The sequence below is a fragment of the Leopardus geoffroyi genome, chromosome C2 (assembly GCF_018350155.1).
Source record: "Leopardus geoffroyi isolate Oge1 chromosome C2, O.geoffroyi_Oge1_pat1.0, whole genome shotgun sequence".
NCBI lineage: Eukaryota > Metazoa > Chordata > Mammalia > Carnivora > Felidae > Leopardus > Leopardus geoffroyi.
Window position 1 is genome coordinate 123,071,742 of NC_059333.1, and position 19,807 is coordinate 123,091,548.

At 45.9% G+C, this 19,807-nt stretch overlaps 1 protein-coding gene across 3 annotated transcripts in view; it reads right to left on the reverse strand.

Annotated features, from left to right (window-relative positions):
• Nucleotides 1-19,807, reverse strand: part of CLSTN2 (calsyntenin 2) — a 615,839-nt gene that overhangs the window by 31,082 nt on the left and 564,950 nt on the right. For all 3 annotated transcript variants that reach the window (XM_045503479.1, XM_045503480.1, XM_045503481.1), the window contains one exon: nt 13,956-14,118. In XM_045503479.1, coding sequence (XP_045359435.1) covers nt 13,956-14,118 — 163 coding nt within the window. The remainder of the gene's footprint in view (nt 1-13,955; nt 14,119-19,807) is intronic.

A 19,807-nucleotide genomic window follows, 5' to 3' on the forward strand; every position in this document is an offset into this window, starting at 1 on the left:
AACCTGCTCCTGCTCTCTTCCCTGGAGATGATTACGTGAGGATGGAAGGCTAAGAGCTGCTGCAGCCATCTTGTAGGCCGACAAGGGATGACCAAGGTGACGCATGAAGGGGAGAAGGGCCAGGAGGATCCTAGCAGAGTGCTGAGTGGACCTCCTCACTGCTCTACCACAGGGCATCTTCAGCTGTGGGAGGCCATCATCCGTCTTTATGGCTTAAGCCCTTTGACTCACACTGTTGTTACCTGCCGCTGAAAGTGTCTTCACTTTGGAAATGAAACTAGAAGGTTCTATTGAAGTACTCAGTCCACGGGGAACTCTAAAGAGATTTGGCTTTGAGGAATGCCCTGACATGGCAATGACTTGGGAGTATGGGGGAAGCCTCCTGAAGCCTTCTGATCTTAGTTATCAAAGCACCCACGGGTAGGGTCCTCCGTGCCATTAGCGTATTCCTATTCTAGCAAAAGGGGCACTTCTGTGGACCTGCAGGAAGAAGGGTGTGTCTTGGGTACAAGTCGCAGAGTTGCCACTCTCCGGGGCATTCAGAGGGTCATCTCTTCCCCGCTTTGTCCACCCCACTGTCCCCTTAGAGCAGCAGATACAGCAACTATCATTTACTGGATATGAACTACGTTTCCAACACTGTGCCAAGTCCTCAACATACATCATCTTACTGAATCTTCACTAAACACTTGGATACGAGGTACTTATTCTGTCGTTACAGTGGAGCAAACTCAGATTGAGAGAGAAGTTAGTGGCCCGAGGCCACACCAGTAGTGAAGTATGTGCCCCTCCAGTGTGAGCACATTCACCCCTGCACGGGGCCAGCTGGGGCATCCTGTTGTACCAGCGGCCCCATCCAGAGTGAGGTTGAGAGAGAGCCCTCTGTCATCCAGTCCCCTGAAGTGCTCACTCTGCAGCACCAAGTTTATTTATTCATTTAAAATTTTTTTTTTTTACATTTATTCATTTTTGAGAGACAGAGAAAGACAGAGCACAAGCGGGGGGCGGGGAGGAGCACAGAGAGAGGGAGACACAGAATGAGAAGCAGGCTTCAGGCTCTGAGCTGTCAGCACAGAACCTGACGCGGGGCTTGAACTCATGAGCTGTGAGATCATGACCCGAGCCGAAGTCGGACGCCTAACTGACTCAGCCACCCAGGCACCCCTGCAGCTCCATGTTTAAAGACCAAACTTTGTGACTCTCTTGGATTCTTAGACATTTTCCAACGCACCATTTTCTCTCAGCAAAACATTCATATTCTGTATTTTTCACTCAAGAATCCCACATCTGTGGTGCACTGTATTTATTAGTGATGCAGCTCTAGGAAATCAATTCAATTAGCACTTTGCAATAGGAGGCCAGCATAAAATTTGAAATATATTTGCACTCAGGGGTGGTTGTGATTCAGGATTTAAAAAATAATAGATACATTGAACATCTCTTTTTAATATCTGGGGTGTCTTCGGAAACCACATGGCTCCTCTGTTAACATTTAGACACAAACATGCTCATGAATTATTTGAAGGAAAAAAAAAACCATAACTGATTTCTTACACAAAGAACTTTCTCTAAATGTTTGCGAATGTGATTTTGGATTCTTGAGGCTAGATCTGCACACATTTTTAAAGTGTTTGCTGAATGTCTAGCCCTCTGTTATATTCAGTTAATTATAAGATATAGACCATGCTCTCTAGGAACTTACATTAGTTGGGAGAATAAAGTGTAGACAATGGGAAGATAAAAATCTAAGAGTAAATTGCTAGTAGAATAGATGTTCTAAGGCAGTGCATGATTAATTTCCAAACAAATGACAGAGATGATGTGTCCAACAGATCACAGGGGAAAGAATAATAGCCATTGTTTACGAGGCCCTTAAAATATGGCAAGTGCTTTCATATTCTATTTTATTTAATACTTAAGTGTCACGATAGTACGTTTGAGATCTTAATCTGTCTATTCTTTTGATTTTTTCCTGAGTATTTCTCCCACCTTACCCTCCATTTAGACACATATCTGGCTTCTGCTCGTTGCCACAGGGAGGGTTGTGACAAGGAGAAGAGCAGATCGGGCTTAAAGCTGAGCTTCTTCCTCGGTTTTGTTTCCAGCAGCCTAAGTCCTTAGGAGGATGGAGAAGATCTGGGTATGGATCAACATTTGGGGGAAAATAGGGGCAGAAAATCTGGCTTCCCCCAGAGGAGAAAATGTTGCCCTCGACTGGGGAGGGAGGCTGGCAGGGAGGCAGCAGAGGGGGATAAGGCACAGGGGTGCTGAGTGAGGCACCTAAAGCCCGCCACCTGGGTTGAGCTGGGGCTGGGGAGCATTGATGCTGGAGGGAATGCCCGCCTGTCGCATCTGGACAGACAGGCAGATGGACAGCAGATGGTCTTACAGAGAGAGCATGAGAAGCAGCGAAGATATTTTTGTGCCCTCAAGGAAGGCAAGGAAATGCTGAGATTGCTGCCAGGCCCAGAAGGCCCGTCAGTGACAGGACCAAAGAGGCGAGCACCATTTCAGTGGACACCTGCTTGGGGAGAGGGCTGGGGGCCCCCTCAACGCCCTAGCCCCACATCAGTACTCCCCAAATCGTTCAGCCCCAAGGAAATGGAAACATTTCTGATTTGCCAAGGTTAAATCTCCCCCACTCAGATGGAATAGGGGTTTGAAATGAAACTAAGATGGATGTAGAAAAAATAATTTTTCTTTGTGAATTCTGATTCTTACCTGCTAAACGTATAACTCTTTTTACAGATGATGTTGCACATTTAGATAACTTGCCCAAACCACACAGCCAGGAATTAGTGAAGCCTAGATTCAAACTCAGGTCTTGCTTGCTTCCAAGGCTTTGACCTGCATGCCATACAATAGATGTGGCTGGGAGGGCTCAAAGAGGACTCCTTGGAGGATGTAGCAATTGGGCTGCTTCATAAAGATGGGGACAGGCTGGGACCGACACAATGCCGGGAGAGACTGTCCGAATAATTGGGTTCTGTGGACACTGGGTTCCGCAACAACTCCCAATGATTTGTGTCAGGTTTTCCGGGAAATGCAGTTGTCTTGAGAAATAGTAGTATTTGGCAAACGTGACTTAATGTAGCTTGTATTCTGAGCCAGAGTTTGCGTTGGGGATAAACTCCCCCTCAGCTTTCTTTCCACTGAGAGGTGGGGCCCACCCACCTCAGTAGCTTTTCAATCAGTAACATCCACTTCCCTCCAAGTAGAAGATCCGTGTTGTGAGAATGTGCTGTCTCCTCCCTTTGTGAGGTGTGTGCAGGACGCTGCTGGTGCTTCCTTTCCCGCCGTCATTCCCACAGCTGTTCTGTCTGAGAAACACACGGTGGAGTGGGTGCGACATTCCCTCTTGCTTGACTCGAATGCTGCTCTATGTGTGGCTTGTTGATGGGGACGCCCCTCAATGAACACAATTTCACGGATGGTTGGGTATCAATTTTGAGCAATGCAAATGGCGAGACCGTCTGAAATCTCGCTTTCCCTCATTTCCTCCTGTCAGTGATGGAGACACCCATGGAACGCAAAGACTAAGTGAAGTGTGTAATAGACCCCCACAAGCTGTAGCTTCACAACTGTCCATACAACCCAGGGGCTGCAGGGGACTTGTGGAGATGGATGACCTGTGGTCGTGGCCGGCCACGGCCATTTTCAGCAGGTTTCTCACCCTTTTTTGTTTCTAAGTATCCCCCTCCAGCTGTCCCAGCAGACATTTAATATGTGGCATGTTCTAAGAGAGCAAAACATATGACTATAGATGAGCCCAAAGTCAGCTCTGTCGGGTTGGGGACCTGAATTCATGGAGTGGATTATTATTATCCTATATTATCCAGGATACCCCCTTCCTTCTCCAGATGAAGAACTAAGGAATATAGAGGCAAGACACTTTTCAAAGACCCAGAGCAGCAGTGAGGGTCTGGAATTTTCTTCCTATGGCTCCAAACTCAACCCTCCCTACAGTGAACCACAATGCCTTGAGGGGCCGGTAGTTCCTTTTAGGCCTCAGCTTGGACATTGTCCAATGTGTGGGGAAAATGCCCTGGGGGTTTGTACAAGTGATTTGACTCCAGGTTTCAGAATTGTCTGGTCTTCAGTACTTGGGTATGAAGCTCCATCTGGCTTTTTACATGTCCCTAGAAGCAGAGGTGGTGTAGCAGTGCACTTAAGGATAAGAGTTCTGGTGGCAGAGGCCCAGGTGCAAATCCAGGCTCTGTGTGACCCCTAGTGAGGTACTTCTCTTCTGTCTGTTTCTTCATCTGCAAAATGGGGATCCCATTCTCACCCAGGCAATAGGGTTGCAAAAGGGGAAGACATGCATTTAGCTCGGCACAGGGCAGGTACTCAAAAATGGCAGCTAGTGGTAGAGGGACAGCATGAACCAAGGAACTCCAAGATCAGATTACATCACGTGAGTTTTCACTTTTTCTTCAGTGGCCTCTTTCCTTCCTTCTGGTGTATCTCTTAGAAAAACTAAGACAATACTGTTTTTGCTCCAAGCCCTTGTCAAATTTTATTTTTTTTTATTTAATTTTTTATTTTTTACAATTTGCATCCAAATTAGTTAGCATATAGTGCAGCAATGACTTCAGGAGTAGATTCCTTAGTGCCCCTTACCCATTTAGCCCATCCCCCCTCCCACCACCTCTCTGGTAAACCTCAGTTTGTCCTCCATATTTATGAGTCTCTTCTGTTTTGTCCCCCTCCCTGTTTTTATATTATTTTTGTTTCCCTTCCCTTATGTTCATCTGTTTCGTCTCTTAAAGTCCTCACATGAGTGAAGTCATATGATTTTTGTCTTTCTCTGACTAATTTCACTTAGCATAATACCCTCCAGGTCCATCCACATAGTTGCAAATGGCAAGACTTCATTCTTTTTGATTGCCGAGTAACACTCCATTGTGTATATATACCACATTTTCTTAATCCATTCATCCATTGATGGACATTTGGGCTCTTTCCATACTTTGGCTATTGTTGATAGTGCTGCTATAAACATGGGGGTGCATGTGTCCTTTCGAAACAGCACATCTGTATCCTGTGGATAAATGCCTAGTAGTGCAATTGCTGGGTCGTAGGGTTCTATTTTTAGTTTTTTGAGGAACCTCCCTACTGTTTTCCAGAGTGGCTTCACCAGCTTGCATTCCCACCAACAATACAAAAGAGATCCTCTTTCTCTGCATCCTTGCCAACATCTGTTGTTGCCTGACTTATTAATGTTAGCCATTCTGACAGGTGTAAAGTGGTATCTCAGTATGGTTTTGATTTGTATTTCTCTGATGACGAGAGATGTTGAGCATTTTTTCATGTGTCGGTTGGACATCTGGATGTCTTCCTTGGATAAGTGTCTATTCATGTCTTTCACCCATTTCTTCACTGGATTGTTTGTTTTTTGGGTGTAGAGTTTGATAAGTTCTTTATAGATTTTGGATACTAACCCTTTATCTGATATGTCATTTGCAAATATCTTCTCCCATTCTATTGGTTGCCTTTTGGTGATTGTTTCCTTTGCTGTGCAGAAGCTTTTTATTTTGATGAGGTCCCAGTAGTTCATTTTTGCTTTTGTTTCCCTTGCCTCCAGAGATGTATTGAGTAAGAAGTTGCTGCAGCCAAGATCAAAGAGGTTTTTGCCTGCTTTCTCCTCGAGGATTTTGATGGCTTCCTGTCTTACATTGAGGTCTTTCATCCATTTTGAGTTTATTTTTGTGTATGGTGTAAGAAAGTGGTCCAGGTTCATTCTTCTGCATGTTGCTGCCTGGTTTTCCCAGCACCACTTGCTGAAAAGACTGTCTTTATTCCATTGGATATTGTTTCCTGCTTTGTCAAAGATTAGTTGGCCATACGTTTGTGGGTCCATTTCTGGGTTCTCTATTCTGTTCCATTGGTCTGAGTGTCTGTTCTTGTACCAGTACCATAATGTCTTGATGATTACAGCTTTGTAGTATAGCTTGAAGTCTGGGATTGTGATGCCTCCTGCTTTGGTTTTCTTTTTGAAGATTTCTTTGGCTATTCAGGGTCTTTTCTGGTTCCATACAAATTTTAGGATTATTTGTTCTAGCTCTGTGAAGAATGCTGTTGTTACTTTGAAAGGGATTGCATTGAATATGTAGATTGCTTGGGTAGTATCGACAGTTTAACAAGATTTGTTCTTCCTATCCAGGAGCATGGAATCTTTTTCCATTTTTTTGTGCCTTCTTCAATTTCTTTCATAAGATTTCTATAGTTTTCAGTGTATAGATTTTTCACCTTTTTGGTTAGATTTATTCCTAGGTATTTTATGGTTTTTTGTGCAACTGCAAATGGGATCAATTCTTTGATTTCTCTTTCTGTTGCTTCATTGTTGGTGTCTAGGAATGCAACTGATTTCTGTGTATTGATTTTATATCCCGCAACTTTGCTGAATTCATGAATCAATTCTCGCAGTTTTCTGGTAAATATTTTGGGTTTTCAAATTTTCTTATTAATATAATCTTTGGAAAGGGGAGCCTGGGTAGCTCAGTTGGTTAAACGTCTGACTTCAGCTTAGTTATAATCTCATGGTTCATGAATGCGAGCCCCAAATCGGGCTCTGTGCTGACAGCTCAGAGCCTGGAGCCTGCTTCGGATTCTGTGTCTCCCTCTCCCTCTGCCTCTCCTCCACTTGGGCTCTCTCTGTCTCTCTGTCCCTCTCTCTGTCTCTGTCTCTCTCAAAAATAAACTTAAAAAAATATAATCTTTGGAATAAGATACAAAGTTAGAATTACAACCCAGTTATACTGTGTTTCCAGACATGAATTTTAAAGCTGATTTCATCTATTAAACTAAGATGCCCTTGCATCAAATTAACTCCATTACCTAGAACAATCTTCTCTTGATTTGTTGATACAGATAATACTAAGGAACACCTTGTTAGTCATCCCTGTGTGTCAGACCACGAACCACATAGCTTTGTCAAAACAGCTTCAAAACTGGGATGTGGGGTGCCTGGGTGACCCAGTTGGGTAAGCATCCGACTGTTGATTTCAGCTCAGGTCATGATCTCACAGCTCGTGAGTTCAAGCCCCATGTTGGGCTCTGTGCTGACAGTGCAGAGCCTGCTTAGGATTCTCTGTCTCTCCCTTTCTCTCTGCCCCTCTCCCACTCACACACACACACACTCTCTCTCTCTCTCTCTCTCTCTCTCTCTCAAAATAAACAAATAAACTTTAAAAAAACAAATGGGATGTAATTCAACAAACATTAGCTATTGACCTACTAGTGGAGGGGGAAAGGTGAGGAGAGGAGAATCTGTGAGAGCAGACAGTCATTGCCTTCTGTAAACTCATGGCCTGGTAGGGATGGAGACCTGCATCTCCAATGAGATATTTCCCAAAGAGTGCTCCAAGAATGCTATTTCACAAAGAGTGAGTTCCATAGGGAAATGAGATTGAGAAACATGGGTTAAGTAATATCAAACAGAATGCTTCATTGGTGGGCTTTTGAGAGCTTTTAATATGCTAACAAGCATTGTGACTCTCCAACGTGGTCCTATGGGGATAATTTATGCAGTTTCCCAAACCTGACCATGGCCTCCTTGTGGAAGGGGCAGCCTATGGAACTGGAGCTTCATGAAGCCCTCCTTGGGAAATGCCCACCTGAATGGAAGGCAGACTATGTTAGCACGTGCCTCTTGCTTCCAGCAGCAGAGACCCTGGGGATGCAGAATAATTTCAACACAGACTTTATTAAGAGAATTTGTACTAAATTAGACCAATCTTATTAAGTGAAGGCATGTACTCCAAGTCCCTGCACTAATTTTAGTGTCTGGCGACAAGTTGACCCGGAAACGTGTACCAGATCTCAGGACCACATGTGGCCCCAACTCGCCTCTGAAGATCACATACTATTGATTATTGCCACTCTCTGAGTTATTTCTGCCTTTTTATCTCACTTTTGACCATTCCTGTTCTTTGCCTTGACTCCTCCCAAAAGCCACAATGGGAGTTTTGTATCTGTCCTTTAACAAGAGGTTCTAATTTTTAGCACCATCCCTTTCTGTGTCTCCTGTGGCTTTATTTGTTAAGTAGGGGGTAGGACTCAGCAAGAGCTCTCCTCATATGAGACCAGGATAAAGTCACAGTCAGGGGCAGGCAAAGCTGAACACTCTAGGAAGGCCAAGATCCAGAGCACTGGAGGAGAGTCCCCAGCAGAGGTGGGGATGAGGTGGTTGCTGGGGACGAGCAACAAGTAGGGAAGTCTGTGATGAGATCCACCAAGAGTAGATGAGGACCAGTGAGGGAGCAGGTTGGTGGCTTCTTGAGGATGTGCCTAGAATTGTGCTTCTGAAACGTGGTTAGCTCCTTTGTTGAAAGAATCCTTGCCCAGATGCCTTAGAAAATAGGTGACACAGAGCTGCTTTGGTTGTAGTATTGGGGGAGGGGTGACCCGGACTTTCACCTGCTGAGGCATCTCCCTGAAACCCTGGGGGCTCCCTAAGACCCTGGACTGATGCAATCAGCAGCCTTCCTGACTCGCTCCCAGGGACAGCTGGGTTCCAGTCCCTGTGTGGGTGGCCCCAGTTTAGAGGTCCAGGGCCGAAGCAGGTGTGAGTATACAGTTTTTATTATACACCAGTAGAACCGGAATTTTTGCTGTTAGAAATGGATGAGTAGGAAATCTAAGGAAGAGGGCAAATTAATTAGTCTTTTAAATGATCTTGTCCCAAGGTGTGACCCAGAGAGACACAAGGAAGCTGGAATTTGCCTAAAGGCAGCAGTTTCTGAGTTGGCATAGACTGAAGTCCACCCCAGGAGGGTCTGATTGCATCTTGAGAACACTGTGACTCTTAGCACAGAGGTGAAGTCAAGGTGGTGTGCATCAGCCACACAGGGGAAGAGGATTCTTGTGATGCGAGGTCCGTCCTCACCGCAAAAGCTTTTCTCTACAATTAAGATATGCTTTGCGCTCGAGCCTGCACTGGCAATATTTCTTAAGTGTACATGAAGTCTCTCTCTTTTTTTTTTTAATTACTGGAAAAAATACCAATGTAAATGAAGTTCCACTGATTACTTTGGCTTTCAAATTCACTAACAGGACACAGTAGGCTAATGGGGGCTGCCAAGCACTACCCAGCAACAGTGCTGGAGCCAGTTCCCGGGAGCATCCAACAAGCAGCTGCTATCAAATTATTTTCTATTCCCATTGTTAAACCCCAATTGGAAATTTCACAAATGGGAACTAGTTTCCTTGCCAACCTCAGAGGCACCTAAAAAGTCTCCCCACAATAGCAGGCCCAGAGGCAATTAGAGGCTCATCCAGCAGGCTTATAATATGTATGTAAGTGGACTTCAGGAAGTATAGAAACATGTCAAAATAAGGGCTGCATCATAGGCTGTCAATTTCACAGCACCATGTCCTATTGAAAGGTCTTTTGACGTGTTCTTCTAAGACAAAGCATGGCTCCAAGGAGGATGTACGTATTCAGGAGAATCCAGGCTCCTTATCAAGGCAGTATGGCGTCTCAGCTCCTCTTCCCAGCCTCTTCTGTACTCTTTCTGGTCCGTGTACCTTCCAGTGACAGGGCATCCTCAGCATGTCTATGTGAAGCTTCCCTGCTATGGCATATGCTTTTGCCTTCCCTGTCTTGCTAGTGAACTCTTACCGATCCTATAAAGCCCAAGTTTAAAGACTTTTAAGGATTTTCTCCTACGCTAAAAATTTACCAATGATTGTCTTTCCTCTCAGGGAAGATACCCAAATGTCCATGGCCTGAAAGACCACACGATCGGGTTCCTGCCTGTGCCACAAGGGCCATGTTCTAATACTTGTCTTCTGACTGGCTAGTGTCCAGCCTCATTGACCCTTCTGACCTGTAGATGGACCTGGGGGAGCAGGGTCTGTGTGTGAGGGTTCATCCTGGGGGAGGGGAATAGAGTCGGTGCATGCAAGGAGTCACGGGGAGGCTGGAATCACAGAAGTCAGAGCATACCAAAAGGTCTTGTAGACCGTCTGCCATATTGGGCTTAGGTGCAAGGAGCAAGAAGGGATGGAGGAGGAGACCGGATGTTTTCAAATGTATACATTTATTCAACTGAAACATGCCAAGCACGCTCCATGTTCCTATCATCTAACCCTTAGAATGACAAGGGAGGCGTTAGCCTAGTTTTATAGAATAGAGAAGAGTTGCTCAGGGAAGTAGAAGTTTCTGCTGGGTCTGCACAGCTAGTAAGTGGCAGGGTTGGGATTTGACTCACACTCAAACTTTTCTGACTCCCAAGGCTAAACCCTTTCCCCTTGTTCTGTGCAGGGTCACTTAAGGGAGTATACAGCAAGGCATTAGCAATTGCAAAGCAGGGTTGCTGTGGCTTTTTGATTGCAGAGTTGTCAGATGTGTCCGAAGGTAAAAGGTTGACAGAGTTTGTATCAATACACATCAGCTCCCGCATTTTCCCAGATACATAACCACATCAACAAAAGGATCAACTAGCAATTGGGGGAGCAAGCCACAGTAAGAAGAAACCAGGCTTTGAAGACCTGGGGTCAGGCAGGTTTGGCTGGGTAACCTAGGGTCAGCTACTTCACCTCTCAGAGCCTCAGTTTCTTTATCTATAAGTTGCTTTATCTGATAGCGCTTTCATCACGGGACTGTAAACACCAGGTTTGTAAAGGACCTCCTTGCAGTACTGACTCTTAAAGTTTCATCCAGGAAATGACATCAGGCACTTCCACTCACATTTAATTGGCCAAGGCAAGTCACATGACCACACCTTACTCCAACAAAGATAGTCCTAGCATCCCTGTCTGGGAAGAGGGCAGAAATACTCGGTGGTGAACACCCTAGTTGGCACTTTCTCCCACATTCCTTTAAAATAAACATATACTTTGGTTTAATGTTTGAAAAGCATTTTTGAGAAATAGTTTTTAAATCAGCTGAAATCAGGTAAAGTATTAGTGCTGTTACTTATGCAATGACAATGCCGTCTTTGGACGTGGCCTAGGTGGATACTGAGAAGGAAACATCTCCCAGAAAGTGGAGTCAGGGACCACAAAGAACACTCTCCATCCTAGGGTAGGGCCCTTAAAGCATCTGCCCAGAGGGATTTCAGAACTGCTAGCAACCAGACTGCTGTGTTTCTCTAATTCTTCCTCTTATTTAGTGGAAATGGTTTTTTTTTTTTTGGTTATTCTGACTGATTCCACTGTTGCATTGTGTGTGTGTGTGTGTGTGTGTGTGTGTGTGTGTGTGTGAGTGTGAGTGTGTGTAGGGGTGATGCTTGTGGTGGCAGCACATACTTCTCCCTATTAGTGTAGAAGTCTCCAGATCAAGCAGAGCTACATCTGGTCCTGAGATAGAGCCTCCTATGCAACTCAGCCTGATGAAGGGACAGATCACCAGGAATCACTCAGAGAATCTGGATGTTGAGCTTGGAGCCAGTAACAGGTCAAACTTTTGGGTTGCCTCATTAGGGAAGGGTAGTGCTATGTTTTATGTGGGAAGGACAGTCAAATAGCTGTAGAGTAGTAAGTGGACAGACCATGGTGTTCATCAGTGTTGTTCATAAAATATTCTCAGTTTTTCTTCCAGACACATTATAGATTTTACTTCCCTGCCTTGTTGGGGTTAGGCGTGGACATAGGAATTGCTTTGGCCAATAAAATGTGATTAGAAATGATTGGTGTCACTCATAGGTGAAAGCTGTAAGGGCTCATGCACGCTTCGTCATGCTTTCTTTTTCCTGTTTCTCAGTACGAAGCAACGCAGCTGCTCTCTCTGCTTGGGTCTCAGACTGAGGAGAAATCAGAGAAAAGCCCCCCCACTGATCTGCAGCAAGTATAAAGTGAGAATTATTTCAAGCACCTGAGAATTGGGACTTGATTGTCACTGCAGCACAATTTAGCCTATTGTAACTGATTCAAAGAGGTCATCCTAGTTCTTTATAAAATCGCATTTTATTTTGGTGGGACTATTTCCCCACCCAATGGGCATGCAGCTGGGCAGCAGTGGTTACAATTGCCCTTCAGAAGTGGGGGGGGGGCAGGTTTCCCTTGCAGGCTGGTGTGACAGGGAGCCCGATGTGTTCTCTGAAGTCCTCTAGAGGAAGAGTCCTGGTGAGGTTCATAGTGAGGACATTACTGGGGCCCCCTTAACTTGTGGGTAGCATCCAGGCTATGTCCCAAAATATCCACAGGCTGGCTGTGGTGTCCAACTGGGACAATGAACCATATGAGGGCCATCACTCGGGCATAGCTGTGTTCAGTGACTAGTCATTCCTGTGTAATCTCTGAATCAGGGGCTTGTTGTACTCATTAGTTTCATGGACTCTTGCCAGTTGACCCAGTTTCCCTTTTCTGAATTCCTGGGAAATTCTGCAACAATGATGAAGCTCTTACCAAGTTCTATTGAAATGTTCAATGAACTTTTTAGTATCATATGACATATATCAGATGTTAAATTGGTGACCTCAACTTAAAAATATATTCTCGGGGCTCCTGGGTGGCTCAGTTGGTTAAATGTCTGACTTCAGCTCAGGTCATGATCTCCCAGTCTGTGGGTTCGAGCCCCGCATCAGGCTCTGTGCTGCACCTTGGAGGAGCCTGGAGCCTGCTGCAGATTCTGTGTCTCCCTCCCTCTCTTCCCTTCCCCCACTCATGCTCTGTCTCTCAAAAATGAATACATGTTTAAAAAATTAAATATATATGTATATGTGTGTGTGTGTGTGTGTGTGTGTGTGTTTATTTATTTATTTATATTCTCTTCCCAGGGTGCCTAGATGGCTCAGTTGGTTGAGCGTCTGATTTTGGCTCATGTCATAATTATCTATCTATCTATCTATCTATCTATCTATCTATCTATCTATCTACCTATCTATTCATCCATCCATCTTCTCTTCCCTTGCCTCGTTTGTGCTTTATTTCCTTACTAGGTTGTGTAGCCCTAGTGTTCCCAGGGCTGAGCTATGTGTGCATGTTTCTGTCTTATCTCTTATGGTGTGGCCTAGAACTCTGTCTCAACCCAAAGGGGCCTATATCTCCTCTAGATTGCTCCTTGGTTAACTGGTTCTCTGAAGACATATTCTTCTACCACAGCCCATCTCTATCTACCCTGAGCCCCCCATGGCGAATGGTCAAAGTCACAAATCTTAGCTTTTGAGGAATCCATCCACCTGAGGTTGGGTCATCTCAAAGTATTAATCTGCTTATTTGGGGAATGTTTTTCTTCCCCTCTGTTCTTTCATTGGTACTTTATAGCACCCTAGCTTTTAAGGGAGCAAAAACAAAGATTCCAACAGATCTGAGTGAAGGACAGAGGGTTAAATGTATGCTCAAACAGCAGGTTTTCCTGCTTCCAAAGAGGAGATTAGTCTTCCAATTTGGGGAATGCAGGAGAGGCAGCAGCAGCACTGAGGGGGCAGCAGAGACCTTTGAGTGGGAAGGCAATAAGGAACCTCTGTCCTTAATGAGCAGGGCAGGGGCTAGGCAATGAGCTGAACTTGAGAGTGGCCGTCCATTGTCTCATGCCTATAGACAATCCACCCCTCACAGCCCTACATACGTGTGAGCTCCCAGAGCAGAGGGTTGGAGGCTTGGACAACTTGTGTGGGGATAAAAGGAGATCCTTGGTTCCTGATTAGCACTCAACAGCGCCAAAAGGCAATTTTGATATGGGATTCTACATTCAGCCTTTTCTCTATACAGTCCCAATTTGAAACTAAGTAAGGTTCCAGAACAATAAAAGGCATTAGCCTATTCAGAGGCAACCATGAAACTGCTCGTGTTATCCTAAAATCAGAATCTGGTCTCCAGCCAAGTGCTTTATTATGACACAAGTTTAGTGTCTGGATTAATCCTTATTTTTATAAGTCCTGTCATATTAGTAAGGGGTAGTAAATTTTCGAAGCTCATTCTCACATCACTTGTTTTCCCCTTTTTTCTATCAGTACCTTTCACGGACTGTATACAGATGGGCCAGGGAGAAGGGCTTGACGTATAGTTACCTTGCCAACAAGCGCCGACCGTAAGTTGCATTGCTATGTGAGATGGATGAATGGGCCAGTCGTTGGTCACCAGATAGGGTTCGTACGTTGCTCCGTCCATGTACAAAGTAACCACAGGAAACTCCACGTTGATGACATAGTAATGCCATTCTTTGTCACATATCTAATGAAAGGAAAGAAAAGCAACACTTAAAATTGAATATGCAATGAAACATCAAACAGGCCTTTATTTTAATTATGAAAGGAAGAGAAGACATTTTGCGTGAACAGTTTTTATTGCAAAGAACCACATGAATATAATGGTTGCTATAACTGAGGTTAGAGAGGTTCATGTCCAACACCATGGGGCAAACCATGGAGTAGAGGAACACCAGAGATTCCAATCATCAGGCAAGTATTTGAGCATGGGCAGAGCATCTTGGTCACATAATTAACAGTTGTCAAGGCTGGCAAATTCTTGGGGGACAGGTGGGGCTGACAGCTTAAATTTGCTTTGTATAAAATTTTTCTTAGTTCTTTAATAGAGAAAAAAGTTAAATTGAAATTATTTTCCTAAGCTTGGGATAGATGAAGCTCTAAAAAGAAAGATACTAAGATTGAAAGTAGAAGTGAAGGTGGAGATAGAGAAGGGGAGGAAGAAGGGAAAGAAAAAGAAGAAAATGGCAGAGAATTAGGGGGCTCAAAAGGAGCAAGAGAGGAGGTGAAGAACATCGGGTGAGGAAGAAGGTTGGAATGCAGAAGAGTAGAAACGCCCAATTCTTTTGTCTCTACTTTAAGCCTTGCCCAAGGAACTCTTCTTGTAACCTCAGGGCCTTTCAAATCCAGCAAAATACACTCTGAGAAACATAGTCTTTCCAAGGGGACTCACCTGAATCCTGCCTTGGAGTGTTCCTGGGGAGGCACAGAAGGGCCACAGATGGTCCTCCTGGCCTGGATAAGTGCGGGGCACTCTTACACTTAACGCCTCTCCCAACTTTTGTGCCTGAGATTTCTGATCTTATGGTGGTAACCAAAACTTTAATGGACGGGTAGAGACGCTGAGGGCTAGATGGAGCCATAATTCCTGACCTTAAGATGCTGAACTCTCACAGCATGATCCAAAATAGAAACCAAGACTGGTGGGCCTTGGGAAGGGAGGTAAGATGGCCAGGCTGGAGAATGGTGCCCCTTCCCTCTGATCCCCTAAGCCAGTGTCTTGGGGTCACATTCAAACCTCTCCTCCACCCCTCTTCTCCCTCAAATCACTCTGCACCCTGTGGAGTCCACCTGTGAAATGCCTCTCATCTGTATCTTCTTGTCCCCATTGCCCCCGCCATCTGTGGCAGCAGAGACAGATGAGTTCTGCATGAAGGTGACCTCAAGGTGAGGGCATCAAAGCCCTCCCTACAGCCCATTCTGGATTAAGTGTGCTGTTTCTCATGAATAGATAACACCAACAGGGATGCTAAATGATCTTTTCCCTTTCATTTTGGAATAGGAATTTTTTCCTTAATGTTCTTTTTATCTTGTCCTGTCTCATGTCTCAGAAAATTGCTCCTTTTGAAGCCCATTAGACTGATAAAGGCTGATGAATATTTTCGGGGCCCTTGGAAAGTAATCAGGTGTCCGAGCAAGTACTTCCAAAATCCTATTACACCCCACTGCAAGTACAGCTCAGTACCTACTAATGAGGTTCTAACCAAGTTTACATCCGTCCTGCTCCATGTCTGAGGCCACATCCTGGGTTGGGGCAGACTCTTAGGCTGGGCCTGTGACTGGGGTAGGGCTGACCCAGTGGTGTGGGAGTGGCACAAAGGAAGACCTGGAAACAGAGCCTAGGGGTCGTGGAAGAGTGGGGAGCTAAGGAGGAGGCATCTAATCCAAGCAGGCTCATCCTGTGCACCTTGGACTTGAAGTCTGCAATCAAGAGTAGGCAGGTGGCATATTTCAGAGCCTCATGTTCTCTGAGGCATGGAGAAATCTCTAGCCAGTCCCAGGGTGGGGTGGGAGCAGGTGGCAGTGCTGTGACCCTGACTGTATCCCGTGCCCTTTGAAATGTGGGCAGAGCATGAGAGTCAATCAGGCAGCCCTGGGGGGCCCCCCTGTCCTGGCCGCCATACCACCCTCTTGGCAGCCATCCTCTCAGGCATGACTGCTGTGTAGGACCCGTGTGCTGACTGACTCTACATCACTCCACACTGCTGACGCTGGGAGGAGAAGGATCCTCTGGCTCGCGTCCTTTCACGATACTTACAGCATTTTTGTAGGACAAAAAAAAAATTCCAAGGAAGAAACAAAATAATTCCATAACTAACAGCAGCGGTGACCCCTTTCAACATAGGAATCTTTTCCTAGGTATTACCCCCCCAAGTTTTCCGAAGCATGATTCATGAACAGCAGCCCCTGTGATGCCCTGAAGAAAAACAGTGACCATGCATACTGGGTCTTTTTTTTTTTTTTTTTTTTTTTTTGGATTTCCCATTTCATTTGCATATCCAAGGCTCCCAGCAGCCTCAAAGTATGAAGTATATGCCTATAATAACTTTCCAACCTTGTTGGAAAATGAATTTTTCTATTTATAGCATTCCCGTAAGCGTCCTGTGAAACAACAGTGGGAGAAGGTCAATTTGGATCATACTGTGTATATGATTTGAGTTTGCTGGCTTCACTTAATGTCAGCATTAAAATGCCTTTACCAACTTCAGTTTAGATGGCTGTATAGTATGCATATACTAAACCATATTTAAATATGTCCTTAGAATCATGTATTAATTATGTACCAGCAGTTATAAAACATGCTGTAACCTAATACTATATTTATTTATGAATACTTATTTGCCTGCATTCCTGATTATATCCTTGGGAAAGATTCATGGAAGTGCAATTACTGAGTCAAAGGTTGGAGGGAGTTTGAAGGCTCATGACACACACTGTCATTTTTTTTTTCCGGCAGAAGTTTGTGCCTTTTTGTTCTCCTGCCCAAAGACTCTAAGAGTGTTCGTGCATTGTACCCTTACCGCATTGAGTGTTAATAAAATATACAATCCTGGCAATTTGAAAGGGGATACATTTTATCTCATTTTAAGATGGTTCACAAAAGATGGCAAGATTTATATTCTCCAAGGTCAAAAGGGAGGGCCTTCTGGGAGTGGGGAGCTCCCCGAGCTAAGACTCGCAGGCAGGAATGCTGGGGAGCTTCCTACTTAGCTCCTGATTGGGCATCTTCGAGCTCAGACTAGGCGAATGCTTGCAGACTTCTGGCACCAAGTAATCTACGAAGGCTGCCCAAGGAGATGCCTAGTTAGGGTTTCACTAACGTGGATCTGTGATCAGGAGGAGACCTGCATTAGCCCTCTGTTAAGAGTTGGAGGGACAAACTGTAATAAAAAAAATGATCAAGCCAGGAGGCAGCAAAAATAAATGTGTCAGTGCAATGGCTCAACCGTGAGAGAAGGAGATTAGGCAAAGTGACCTTTCCTGGGGGGAGAGAAGAACTTTAATTCCTGACTGTTCATGAATCACTGGTGAATGCAGTTGGCACCAAGCATGTCCCGTGTCATCCCCTGAGGCGGTGCCCAGGACCTCGGTGGGGCCAGAGACCCTTTCTCTGTGAAAACTTGCAGGTGTGTTCCCAGGATGGGCGGCTGGGATGCTGTTTAGCTGGCAAGTGAAGCAGAGACCAGAGACCAGAGACCCGGGGACACGTGTTGAGGAACGGTAGGTAGCAAAGACGATGCCAAAGGAGGTTGTGTTGGGAGTAGGAGGGTACTCCAGGGTGAGTCGGGCCATGGAAGCCTCCCACTAGAGAGGAGGAGAAAATCAGGCTGCTGACTGGTCGGTCCAAATATCCTCTAAAGCGTGCAGCCCCCGGCACATAATAGGTGGGAGGCAAAAGTATCTCACGTTGAATTGCTGCACTCAAACATTCCTGATTTCCTGGAAAAACCAATCCGGAGCTGGCACTGTGGCCCTTTAAAGGATATCTGCACTGGGAGGCGGGTGGGGGGGGGGGGGGAAGAAACACAGGCACGGAGTATGGAGGGGTCAGGCTGGTCTGGGAAGGGCCAGGGTGCGAGAGGAGGCCACAGGGATAGATTGGGAAGTGAGGCCCAAGGATCTGAGGTGCTTTTATTCTTCAGGCAGCAGGAGGTGTGGGGGGGTTGGGGCAGGGGGGAGGAGGATGGTAGTCATAACAACAATCAATCCTGGAACATGCTTCTCCCTTTTGAAGAAGCTTTTCATACTCCTTATGCTAGTGAATCCTCGCTGCAACCCGATACAGGAGGAGTGCCAGTTTGACACGGGCACCTTTACAACATAAAGGGAGAGAAAGGATATGGTTTCTGATGTCGAGGAGCGGATGTCGGGAGTTCGGTGTAACAGGCACCCCACTCGGGCTTCCACACTCAGCCTCTCGTGTCTCTATTTCACACACAACCAGTGGCTCAGCTTCGCATACTCACCGCCGAATCAGGGTCTGGTGCAGACACTTACCTCCCGAGTGATGGGCTTGCGTGTCAGATTGTCCCTGAGTGGCCCACCTGACGTGCTACAGGCACTTCGGACTCACGGGGTGTCCAAAATTGAGCCCGACACCCCCCATGCTCCAGTCCCCCCTTCGCCCCCTCCTGTGTCCCTGCCTCAGCAAGTGCTCCTCATCCTATGTATCGTCCAAGCCAGAACCCTGGGTATTGCTTTAGACTGCCTCACTCTTTCCCTCCCTCCTGCCCGCCTGCTGCCAAGTTCTGATGACGCCCCTCTCATCCACTCTCCTCTGTCTACCTTCACTCCCGCTCAGAATTTACAACATGCACTGGAGGGGGGGAGGTTGAGGGAGTGCGTCTCTGACAGGCTACTGCAAGAGGGAAAGCACCTGGGCCAGGGGAGAGGCCCATCTGCAGCAGGGGGATGGCCGGAAAGGTCTGGTGTGAGTGTGGGTGGGCAGAGCCTGCAGACTGCTAGTGGCCAGCAGGCGGCGCTGCGCTCGGGGAGCCAGAGAGAGACAGCCAAGGAGGACGCGGGAGGGAGTCCTGCAGGCCAAGCCTGGGGAGAATGGGCCAGGGGTCACACCCGCTTTAACAACTTCTGGGGAAGCATGTTGTGGGCTTTGGGAAAATAATTGAAAAATTTAAATCCTGACTCCTTCACCTGTAAAGTGAGGATAATAAAGAGTACCCAATCAGAGGGTTATTGTGTGAAGGGAGCTAGAATAAAGCATATACAATGCCAAGCACGTGTTTGCAGCCTGAGCAGATATGCAGACCCCTTTCCTTTTCCAAATACATTGAGATGCTGCATAAAACAGAACAGCGATAATGACAAAACAGAACAAATAAGAGAGTTAGGAGTCCTTAGGTATAAAAAGCAAACAAAACCCCCAAAGCTGCACCTGAGTGTTGTTGGAAGCAAATGACTGCGGAGGGGCTATGGCCCACCCTTTCTTTTTTTTTTTTCTTTTAATTTTTTTTATTTATTTATTTTTTTTTAAATTTTTTTTTTTTCAACGTTTATTTATTTTGGGGACAGAGAGAGACAGAGCATGAACGGGGGAGGGGCAGAGAGAGAGGGAGACACAGAATCAGAAACAGGCTCCAGGCTCTGAGCCATCATGAGCCATCAGCCCAGAGCCTGACGCGGGGCTCGAACTCACGGACCGTGAGATCGTGACCTGGCTGAAGTCGGACGCTTAACCGACTGCGCCACCCAGGCGCCCCTCTTTTAATTTTTTTTAATGTTTATTTATTTTTGAGAGAGAGCGTGAGACAGAGTGTGAACGGGGGAGGGCCAGAGAGAGGGAGACATAGAATCGAAAGCAGGCTCCAGGCTCGGAGCTGTCAGCACAGAGCCCAACGCGGGGCTTGAACCATGAACCC